Source organism: Callithrix jacchus, chromosome 13 (genome assembly GCF_049354715.1).
Source record: "Callithrix jacchus isolate 240 chromosome 13, calJac240_pri, whole genome shotgun sequence".
Taxonomy (NCBI): domain Eukaryota; kingdom Metazoa; phylum Chordata; class Mammalia; order Primates; family Cebidae; genus Callithrix; species Callithrix jacchus.
The window spans coordinates 63,394,173-63,406,180 of record NC_133514.1 but is presented as its reverse complement, the minus strand read 5'-3'; the positions used below and the strand labels follow the sequence as shown (position 1 = coordinate 63,406,180).

Genomic DNA, 12,008 nt, shown 5'->3' with positions numbered 1-12,008 from the left:
AACACATTGTCACATGAAATACTTTGAACATCTGGGTAAACCACTACTTTCATTCACATCTAAGAAAACGGGTTTGAGATGTTTGTTAATTAACATGTTACTCCAACACTGTAATGAGTGCACTGAGATAGTCAGCAGATGCGTGTGCATGGGACCCAGTGACTTTCTGCTTTTCTCACTTCCCTGAACCTCCTGGCAGGGAAGATAGGGTATACAGCTATAATAAGAATATTCGAGTTTGGGTGGGTCAAGGAAGCAAATGTTGATTTCACTTCTGGCCCTGAAGAATCCAAGCAACTAGGAGAATTTGTGTTTATTCTTAAAAACTTTATCGTACAAAAATTCATTGAATTATACTCTTAAGTTTGAGGCACTCGATTAGAAAATTGGGGAAAAAAATCTCTTTAACCCTGAGTATCCCTCCATAAAATTACTTTAAGCCTAGAATAAAGGTCAGTTTAGACAATTTATGAATTAGCAAATATGATGTAAGCAACCCTAGTTTCCCAGTATTGAGCCCTACCCATTCTAGGGGGTACTGCTTGGTGGTGACCCAGGATCATCACTGACCCCTTCCACCACCCCTCCTTATTAATATTTAGTGGGACCATGTGAAATTTATTAAGTAGGAAATCCTAGAGAAGGTTAGAGTGATTTGACCCCCAAACCAGGTTTTATTTGTTTTTGTTTTTAATGAAATGGAGTCTTGCTGGCCAGGTGCAGTGGTTCACGCCCATAATCCCAGCACTTTGGGAGGCTGAGGCAAGTGGATCACCTGAGGTCAGGAATTTGAGACCAGCCTGGCCAACATGGTGGAACCCTGTCTCTAATAAAAATACAAAAATTAGCTGGGTGTGATGGCAGGTGCCTGTAATCCCAGCTACTCGGGAGGCTGAGGCAGGAGAATTTCTTGAGCCCGGGAGGCGGAGGTTGCAGTGATCCAAGATTGTGCCACTGCACTCCAGCCTGGGCAACAGATAGAGACTCTATCAAAAAATAAAGACAAAGAAATGGGGTCTTCCTATGTTGCTAGGCTGGTCTTGAACTCCTGAGCTCAAGGGATCCTCCTGCCTCACCTTCCCAAGTAGCTGGGATCCTAGGCATGGGCCACCACTAATGGCTCAACAACAGGTTTATATAGTACTGTTGATAAACTGTCAACTATACGAATAGAGTTACAAGCATGAATCTGCCAGTTGGTACAATGTCTAGCAGGAAATGGAAGGCATCGGTAGGACATTCCTACAGAAATATTTACCAGACAGAGGTCTACTTCTTCCATGGCAATATTTCACTTCCAAAACTTGGGACCCCTGATTTGGTAACTGTTTCTTGTTATGCTTCTGGGCAGTCAGTGGAAGGAAGCCTGAGAGATAGTAGTTATTATAATGAACTAGTTATAATAATAGAGTCCTTGCCTATGATAATAGATGCCTTGCCTATGATAATGGATACGAATTATAATAATAGATACCTTGCTTGTTTAGCTCATTTAATGCAAAGACCTTGAAAAATAGATACTATTATTCTTTTTTTTTTTTTAGAAAGAAAGAAAAAGGGGAAGAGAGAATAGGAGTCTTGTTCTATTGCTCAGGCTGGAATGCAGTCTAAAAATAGGTATTAAAAACCTCTTTTATGCCGATAATTGTGCTTAACAGCAGAGACAGGAAGGAATAAGAGAAGAAAATAACAAAGAAACAGCCAACCAATATTTCATTTAAGTCTGTGAAATGCTATGCAAATACTGAAGAGTGATTTACTTCCAATCATGTGGTCACTTTCAAAATATGTGTAATGTGATACTGAGAAAACTGTATGTTCTGTGGACCTGGGGTGAAGAATTCTATAAATATTCACTGAGTTTACTTGTTCCAGGTCTGAGTTCAAATCATAGATGTCCCTGTTAATTTTCTATCTCATTGATCCATCGAATATTAACAATGTGGTGTCAAAGTCTCCCGCTATTATTGTGTGGGAGTCCAAGTCTCTTTATAAGTCGTTAAGAACTTGTCTTATGTATCTGGGTGTTCCTATATTGGGTGCATATATATTTATGATCATTGACTCTTGTTGTTGCATTGATCCTTTTACCATTATGTGATGTCCTTCTTTGTTTCTTTTAGTCTTTGTTACTATTAAAGTCTATTTTGTCAGAAACGAAAGTTACAACTCCTGTTTTTTTCTCTCCATTTGATTGATAAGTCTTTCACCAACCCTTTGTTTTGAGTCTTTGTGTGTCCTTGCTTATGAGATGGATCTGGATACAGCGTACCAATGGGTTTTGACTTTTTATTCAATTTGCCTGTCTGTGTCTTTGAGGCATTTAATTCATTTAAATTTAGGATTAATATTGATATTTGTGAGTTTAATATTGTCATTTAATGCTAGCTGGCATTTTGCCCATTAGTTGATATAGATTCTTCATTATGGAGATACTGTTTACCTTTTGGTAAGTTTTTGGGATGACTGATACTGGTTGTTCCTTTCTGTGTATACTGCTTCTTTCAGAAGCTCTTGTAAAGCAGGCCTGGTGGTGATGAAATCTCTGAGTGCTTGCTTGTTTGCAAAAAATTTCATTTTTCCTTCATTTATGAAGCTTAGTTTGGCTGGATATGAGATTCTGGGTTGAAAATTCTTTTCTTTGAGGATATTGAATATTGACCCCCACTCTCTTCTAGTTTGTAGGGTTTCTGCTAAGAGATCTGCTGTGAGTCTGATAGGCTTCCCTTTATGGGTAACCTGACCTTTCTCTCTAGCTGCCCTTAGAATTTTCTCCTTTATTTCAACCCTGGTGAATCTAACGATTATGTGTCTCGGGGTTGCTCTACTTGAGGAATATCTTTGTGGTGTTCTCTGTATTACCTAGAGTTGAGTATTGTCCTGCCTTACTAGGTTAGGAAAGTTTTCCTGAATAATAACCTGAAGAATATTTTCCAGCTTGGATTCATTCTCTTCATGACATTCAGGTACACCTATGAAATGTAAATTAGGTCTTTTCACATAGTCCCATATTTCTTGGAGACTTTGCTCATTCCCTTTTACTCTTTTTTCTCTAATCTTGTCTTCTTGTTTTATTTCATTAAGTTGGTCTTTGACTTCTGATATCCTTTCTTCTGCTTGATCAATTCGACTGTTGAAACCTGTGCACACTTTGTGGAGTTCTCCTATTGCATTCTTCAGTTCCATTAATTCACTTACATTCCTGTCTAAATTGTCCATTCTCATTAGGATTTCGTCAAACCTTTTTTCAAGGTTCTTAGTTTCTTTACATTGGGCTAGAACATGTTCTTTTAACTCACAGAAGTTTCTTATTATCCACCTTCTGAAGCCTAATTCTGTTAATGGAATGCACTCGTTCTCCATCAGGCCTTGTTCCCTTGTTGATGAGGAACTGTGATCCCCTGTAGAGGGAGAGGCATTCTGATTTTGGGTATTCTCAGCCTTTTTATGCTGGTTTCTTCCCGTCATTGTAAATTTATCCACCTGTCATCTTTGTAATTACTGACTTTCAAATTAGGTCTCTGAGTGGACATCCAACTTGTTGATTCCCAGAGCCAGAATCTGAGCAACCCACTGCGCCAGCCAAAACAGTGGCATTAAGATTCATGCTTTTCTGCCCAGGAATCTCCAATCTGGCTTTCTTCTTGAGTCCCTTTTTCAATCAGCTGAATAGGCGACTCTGACTTCCCGGAGCTCCAAATGTCGACCAAAGGGGGACCCAGTTCTGTTTACTCTGCACCAAGAACCACCATGCCGGAGCGCCAGCAAAACTGCTGCACCGGCCACAAGAGTCACCGGCCACAACAAAACTGCTGCACTGGCAACCCGTGGGGCTCCTCTGCTGGGAATCTCCTTATCCATGAGCAACAAAAATTCATCTGAAAATGTGGCGTCCTTTCGTTCCCTGCAGTTTCACTGGGAGCTACAATCCTGAGCTGCTAGTAATCAGCCATCTTGGATCTCTCTCTGATACTATTATTCTCATTGGCAAATGAGGAGACTAAGGCTTATACATATTAATAACTAATTTGCCCAAGGGTACACAGTCACTGTAGTTTGGAATTGGGAATATTAGGATTTTGGCTTATGGGGACAATGAGCAGAATATGTAAAATTGGGACTGACTGAGAAAATTCCGTAGGTATTGTTACATGCCTTGGAGAAACAACCTTTTTTTTTTTTTTTTTTAAAGACAGAGTTTCACTCTTATTGCCCAGGCTGGAGTGCCATGGTGAGATCTTGGCTCACTGCAACCTCCGCCTCCTGGGTTCAAGTGATTCTCCTGCTTTAGTCTCCCAGCTAGCTGGGTTTACAGGCACCCACCACCATGATCAGCTAATTTTTGTATTTTTAGTAAAGACAGGGTTTCACCATGTTGGCCAGGCTGGTCTCAAACTCCTGACATCAGATGATCCTGCCGCCTTAGCCTCCCAAAGTGCTGGGATTACAGACGTGAGCCACCATGCCCAGCTGGGAAACAACCATTTTAAGATGTAAGATTCAGCCAGTGCAGTGGCTCATTCCTGTAATACAAGCACTTTGGGAGGTCACAGTGGGCAGATCACTTGAGGCCAGGAGTTCAAGACCAGCCTGGACAACATGGTGAAACCCGTCTCTACTAAAAACGCAAAAATTAGCCATGTGTGGTGGTGTGCATCTGTAATTCTAGCTACTTGGGAGGCTGAGGCAGGAGAATCATTTGAACCTGGGAGATGGAGGTTGCAGTGAGCTGAGATTGCACCACTGCACTCTAGCCTGGGTGACACAGCCAGACTCTGCCTCAAAAAAGAAAAAAAAAAAAGATACAAGATTCCAAAATTGTTCTGCAAAGTCCAAGGACACCCCCCCCCCCCACACACACACACACACACTCCTGTCTGAATCAAAATGTGCATTTGGCAAGCTGGGGCCCTGGTAGTTTTCTTATGTGGATCATAGCAAATGCTACCTGGCTTAGCAGCAGAATTTTACAATGAGTCCTAGCCAGGCAGAGAAAATGTAGAAGACTGTCAGTGTCCAGGTGATTCTCTGGGGTTAGTACTCCAGGAAAGGGTCATTTTCATTATCTCTGAGGCTGTCTTCTTATGGACAGGTACACTATACTCACTTCATTCCCCTCCACAATATCTCGTCATGGAGAGAGCTGGGGTTCAGAAGTCCACACTTGCAGGGAAGCCAGGGGTTTAGGCAGGGGCACAAGAAGAAAGGTCTGTTGCATTATTGTGCTGACCCACAAGGCACTCCAGAGGTATGGCTGAGGCTTGCAGGGACAGGTGCCACTACTGCTGGGCTCCTCACCACCTGGAGCAGGACTTGCCAAGTACAGCAAGCACCACAAGGGGGAGCTCTGGGAATACAGACAAGAAGAACAAAGCTGGCTGAAGGATGGCATAGCTGGCTGAAGGATGGCATCTCTGCAATTAGAATGTAACTCAATGGGAACATTTAATTTGACATATAAGAATTGCACTTTCATGCAATGTTTAAGGACGTACAAGTTAAAGGCAGCATAAATAAAAGAAATAAAATGTGCCAGCTTTATAAACTATAAAGCCCACTTTCCCCCTCCCCCAGTGGATGAGAATTGAAGACAGACTCACCAATAAGTAGGTAAATCACCGTTGTTTCCAGATCGGGATAGTGTCTTCATTGTCAGGTCTCCCACATCTAGAGTAACGTCTGTCACATAGCAAACATGCAACAAATACTTATTGAACAAATGAAGGAACCGATGAATAAGATTTACAGTCTTCAATAGGGATCAATTAGTGCTCTTTTCTTAGAAAGCTTTGGGAGAGATCTGTCAGCTGCAAGCCACCTGAAGGAGAAAGAATGAAAATGTAATTTAGAATGTGCACATTTCAAAGGGTGAAATCAACTAAGGTGCACTTAGAATCATGAAAAGAAAATTGGACTTCTGTTTCTACTTTTAATTAGGAGGCCCTGAAACTTCTGAATGAAGTTCAAGAACACCTAGAGGAAGAAGAAAAGCTATGCCAGGTGTCTTTGGCCGATTCCTGGGATGAATGCAAGTCTTGCCTGGAAAATAACTGCATGAGAATTCATACAACCTGTCAACCTAGTTGGTCCTCTGTGAAAAATAAGGTAAGATAAAAAGAGAGCTCAAGATTTCATAGTTCTTAAGGCACCTATTTCAGCTTACTTTTTTATTAGTTTACGTTAATATTTAGAACAGAGATGCCTGATCTCTTATAGGCCTTTTGCTTTCTAGAATCTAACACTAATGCTACGTACCATCACCTGTGTAATACGTAATTTGTAAGTTAGAGCATCCATTCAGTGGACACTGAATGCATCTCTTAAAATATCCTGGCTTTCTGCTTTGTATTTGTTATTTGTGAACATGTTCCCACTAGATGATAAGCTCTTTGAGGGCAGGGATCATATCTTGTTTATCTTCATTTGGGCATTAGAGGCATCCAATAAATGTTTACCAAATGACATTAAGAATCATAGTATTGCAGTCTCTGATTTCAATCTACATTAATTTTTCCTTCTGGAGGCAATTTAAAGATATTATCTGCCTCCCAAATGTCACCTTCAACATGCTTGCCTCCTTAGGTATAGCATGCACACATGTGCACACACACACACACCCCTTCATGTCCCCTTTTGCCCTACCCATGCATGTTCTGTAGGACTGGCATGTTTTCTTTTTTTGTCCCTTTGGTTGTCCTCTGAGCAGAGGGATCGCAGAGGTTGCTGACCTGAATAGGATGAGCTCTGCCCCACTAAAGGCTCCAATCAGGCTAGATTTTCCTTCCCCTTCAAGAAGTGAGCTGAATACAAAATTGAGTGGAATTTCACATTCCGTATTAGAGCACACACTAATTAGAGTACGCTCCTGGCTTGGCAATGCCATACTCAATTACAAAGGGAGCAACTACTAAGATGATGAATGCACCAAGTTAATTTGCCTCCACTACTAATTGCATCTGCTCTATTTTTAGAGCCACTGTCACCTACTAATACACCAGAATATGGTGTAATGAGCACCAGCAGGAAGTCAGGAGATTTGGGGGCCTCAGTCATGTTATCTTATGAAAACTTCTTGAGGCTTTAAAGATTTGTTTTTGTGGATGAAGAATCAAGTAAACGGAAGCTGGTATAGGGAGAGGCAGACAATCCACCCAAATTACTTTCTTTTCTTTATTTTTTTCTTGAGACATGGTCTGGCTCTTTTGTCTAGGCTAGAGGGCAGTGGTGCCATCTTTGCTCACTGCAGCCTCCACCTCCCGGGTTCAAGTGATTCTCCTGCCTCAGCCTCCTGAGTAACTGGGATTATAGGCACTTGCCACCACACCCAGCTAATTTTTGTATTTTTAGTAGAGACAGGGTTTTACCATGTTGGCCAGGCTGGTCTTGAACTCCTAACCTCAGGTGATCCATCTGCCTCAGCCTCCCAAAGTGAAAACTTGACCTTTTTAGGCCATCAGTGGGCAAATGCAAGCCAGGAGAAATTTCAGTTTCCATAGGCAAAGGCAAAGCCAGGTATAAGAGGGTTAAGAAATTATCTTAAAGTTAATTGCCTCATCCTAGCTTGCCCAGAATTATTCTTGATTTGAAATGACTACTGTAAGTTGATGACTTTAAAATTTACACTAAAAAATGGTCCAGGGCTAGGGTGATGGTTCACGCCTGTAATCCTAGCACTTTGGGAGGCCAAGGAGTGTGGATTGCCTGAGCTTAGGAGTTCGAGACCAGCCTGGACAGCATGGTAAAACCCTGTCTCTACTAAAATACACAAAAAAATTATCTGGTCATGGCGGCATGCAACTGTAATCCCAGCTATTCTGGAGGCTGAAACAGGAGAATTGCTTGAATCCAGGAGGTGGAGGTTGCAGTGAGCTGAGATTGTGCCATTGTACTCCAGCCTGAGCAACAGAGCATGACTCCATCTCAAAAGAAAGAAGGAAGGAAGAAAGGAAGGAAGGAAGGAAGGAAGGAAGGAAGGAAGGAAGGAGGGAGGGAGGGAGGGAGGGAGGGAGGGAGGGAGGGAGGGAGGGAGGGAGGGAAGGAAGGAAGGAAGGAAGGAAGGATCCAGAAAGAAACTAATATTCTATTTCCATTTCTGTCCCCTACTCTACTCCGCAGATTGAACGGTTTTTCAGGAAGATATATCAATTTCTATTTCCTTTTCAAGAAGATAATGAAAAAGATCTTCCCATCAGTGAAAAGCTCATTGAGGAAGATGCACAACTGATGCAAATGGAGGATGTGTTCAGCCAGTTGACTGTGAATGTGAATTCTCTCTTTAATAGGAGTTTTAACGTCTTCAAACAGATGCAGCAAGAATTTGACCAGACTTTTCAATCACATTTCATATCAGATACAGAGCTAACTGAGCCTTACTTTTTTCCGGCTTTACCTAAAGAGACAATGACAAAAGCAGATCTTGAGCAACCTTGGGACATTCACAACTTCTTCCAGCTGTTTTGTAATTTCAGTCTTTCTGTTTATGAAAGTGTCAGTGAAACAATTACTGAGACACTGAAGGCAATAGATTTACCAAAACAAGACAAAGGCAAGTATTAAAAGATTACTTTTACTTAGATGTCTACACTAAAGTCAAGTTTTGTTAAGCTTCAGAAACGATAGACATTTCTGAGTCACATTGTATAACATTTCTTGAAGTGACAATATGGAAAAAGTTTCAGAGCCTCTTAAAAGAAGCTTTGAAGTCTGTTACACACCATCCCTCTTCCATCATTATTGAGAACTCAACTCCTTCTAGAGCAAATTTTCAAAGCAGAACGAAAAAAATACTAATAGGTTGAGAACTTTAAAAAAAAGTTCCTTCATTTAATACTTATTTATTTTTATTTATGTATTTATTTTGAGAAAGAGTCTCACTCTGCCGACCAGGCTGGAGTGCAGTGGGGTGATCCTGGGTTCAAGCGATTCTCCTGCCTCAGCCTCCTGAGTAGCTGGGACTACAGGTTTGAACTTCTGACCTCAGGTGACCTCCCCGCCTTGGCCTCCCAAAGTGCTGGGATTGCAGGTGTGAACCACCATGCCTGGCCATTTCCCTCATTTATGAAAGCTCATGTGGATACTCAGCTCTATTCTGCTAAAGCATCAGGGAGTTTTTTTTTTTTTTTTTTTTGAGACGGAGTTTCGCTCTTGCTACCCAGGCTGGAGTGCAATGGCGCGATCTCGGCTCACCGCAATCTCCGCCTCCTGGGTTCAGGCAATTCTCCTGCCTCAGCCTCCCGAGCAGCTGGGATTACAGGCACGCACCACCGTGCCCAGCTAAGTTTTTGTAATTTTAGTAGAGACGGGGTTTCACCATGTTGACCAAGATGGTATCGATCTGTTGACCTCGTGATCCACCCGTCTCGGCCTCCCAAAGTGCTGGGATTACAGGCTTGAGCCACCGCGCCCGGCCGCATCAGGGAGTTTTTAAAAAATTGATCTGAAATCCTCAACTCCCAGTTTGAGGAGAAGCTCACTCTCACATATAACCAGAGCAATTTAGTCCCCTCCTCTGAATCACTACAATCATTACTTAAATTATAAAGTGTATGCATAAAACCACAGAAAATGCTCATAAACCTCAAACTACAGAATTATTAGATAAGAATTGCCTTCCACCAATACTAATCATGTCTCATGGCACTCCATTTTGGAGACACAATGCTGCTTTATGTTTTAAGCCAGGAGATATCTTCTGTGGGCTTCTATGGAGGAAATTAGACACCGTGTTTGAGAAATGAGAATTGCCACAAGGGTCAAGTGTAGGATCTGCATCTCCTTTGTTATTGTATTGATCACTAAGCCAAGTTGAAGGCTGCTCCCCTCTGAGATGAAAACTAGAGTGGGCTCCTTTTATCTATTTCTCTTTTTTCTTTTTCTTTTTTTAGGGGGTGGGTAGGATGAAATCTTGCTCTATTGCCCAGGCTGGAGTTCACTGGCACGGTCTTGGCTCACTGCAACCTCCGCCTCGTGGGTTCAATGAATTCTCCTGCCTCAGTCTCCCAAGTAGCTGGGATTACAGGTGTGTGCCACCATGCCTGGCTAATTTTTGTATTTTTAGTAGAGATGGGGTTTCACCATGTTGGCCAGGCTGGTCTCAAACTCCTGACCTCAGATGATCTGCTCACCTCAGCCTCCCAAAGTGCTGGGATTCCAGGTGTGAGCCATCGTGCCCAGCCTCAAATGACTTTAAATAGAGAGGGGCGGGGGGTATTCTGGATTATCCAGCTGGATTCAATGTAATCACAGGGTCCTTAAAAGTGGAAGAAGGAGGCAGAAAAGAATGAATAGCAATGGCTGCAAGAGAGGAATGTGGCCCTACTTTGATGACCTTGAAGACGGAGCAAGGCAGGCTTGAGCTGAGGAATATAAGTGGCCTCGAGGAACTGGAAATGGTAGAGAAATGAATTCTCCTCTAGAGCCTCCACAAAAAACTAGCCCTGCTGACATCTTGATTTTAGCCCAGTAAGACCCACTTCAGACTTCTGACCTAAAAGACCATCCAATAATAAGTGTGTGCTCTTTCAAGCCACTGAATCTGTGGTGGTCTGTAACAGAGCTAATAATAATAGTAACTGACCAATATTTACCGAGCAAGTTCTGGGTGGCAACCTTCATGGATGGGCCTTATTGGTCATAATTGTTTAAGGGGCTAAAATTAGAAAAATAGCTAAAACTGAATTCTGAACAACATTCAAAGGACAGCAGAAATTTGAAAATCAGAAATATCTTTTTAGTATAGTTTCATTTTGGTCTCATATTTCTTTCCTACCTTGGTCTTTCTGGACCTCGGTTCCTGAATCTGTTGAAAGAGAATAAAGTAGCTCTTGGAATTGTCTTGACTTGTCTTATGAATCTCTGGAAAGAACAGATGAGATCATGTTCTACTGTAGCTTGACCAGTGCTGGGGGCCAGGAGATCTGGTTCTAATCCTGCCTTAAAGAGTATCAGTTGACATTAATTTTCCCATGGAGGAAACAAACAGGCAGGAAGAAAAGTAGATGATTTATCTTAGCAACAGTCGGAAGTAGCTTCCTGGAAAGGTTCCTAGGTTCTGTCAAGGCTTGACTAAGTAAGGTGATGAATTATGCTGTGGGTGCAGGATTGAAAATCAGTGTCACGTGGGCCTGGAATTTGTCATCCTTTGTGTACCTTCCAGGTATTAATATAGATGCTAGAGATAAAATGATGATTATGACACAGCCCCTGACTTCCAGAAGCTCAGTCCAGAGAAAGGAAAACAGATTAGTGGAGAATTACATCACTATATCGTGGGTGAGATGGCAGAAGAAGGTACAGAAGAATGACAAGATTAAAATGGCAAGACCAAATCCCTTCCCTCAAGAGGTTTAGTGTATAACGGAAAAGAAAGAAAGCAAACACTGCATAAAGCAGGAATAAATTCAGAGTGGAACTCCTCACAGGGGGTTATGTGGGGTAAAGAAGAAGGTTCCAGAAAGCAGCTGGGAGAAATTGACTTTCTAGTCACCAAAGGGAATGGGTGCCTGGCACACCATTCTGTCAAACAACACTTTGCTGTTTTTAAACTAGGGACTTTGCAATTTATCTCAAAATAAAATGTTTCATTTTTAAATCTGAGGATTTAATCTAACAGAAAATCATCAGGTTGTAAATTAGTAATACGTGTTTCCTAATGTGAACATTCTATTGAGAACTGCCAATTTTCTGTTGGATAGACTTCTCTTTAACATCAACAATTTTATATGGATTGTTAATTCTCCCTAGGGGAAAAACTTCTCAAAACTTGATCTTTAAGTATTTTCCCAAATCTTTGACCCACTGTTCATAACAATAAATACATCTGCATACTCGCACACTCACACACATATGTGTATATTTGAGAAATGCAAAAAAGAATAGTAATAAAATAGATACCTACCATCCACGTTAAGAAACAGACATTTCTAATACCTCTGAAACTTCTTCCCAATTATAGCTTAAAAAATTAAAATAATTATTAGAGGATTTTTTAAATAGAGAAAAGCCCGAAG

The 12,008-nt window shown here is 41.5% G+C and overlaps 1 protein-coding gene across 6 annotated transcripts in view; it reads left to right on the top strand.

The window, feature by feature from the left end:
• CLUL1 (clusterin like 1) overlaps positions 1-12,008 on the top strand; it is a 41,236-nt gene that overhangs the window by 5,289 nt on the left and 23,939 nt on the right. For all 6 annotated transcript variants that reach the window (XM_054244032.2, XM_035270690.3, XM_035270692.3 and 3 more), the window contains exons 4-5: positions 5,938-6,105; positions 8,116-8,545. In XM_054244032.2, coding sequence (XP_054100007.1) covers positions 5,938-6,105; positions 8,116-8,545 — 598 coding nt within the window. The remainder of the gene's footprint in view (positions 1-5,937; positions 6,106-8,115; positions 8,546-12,008) is intronic.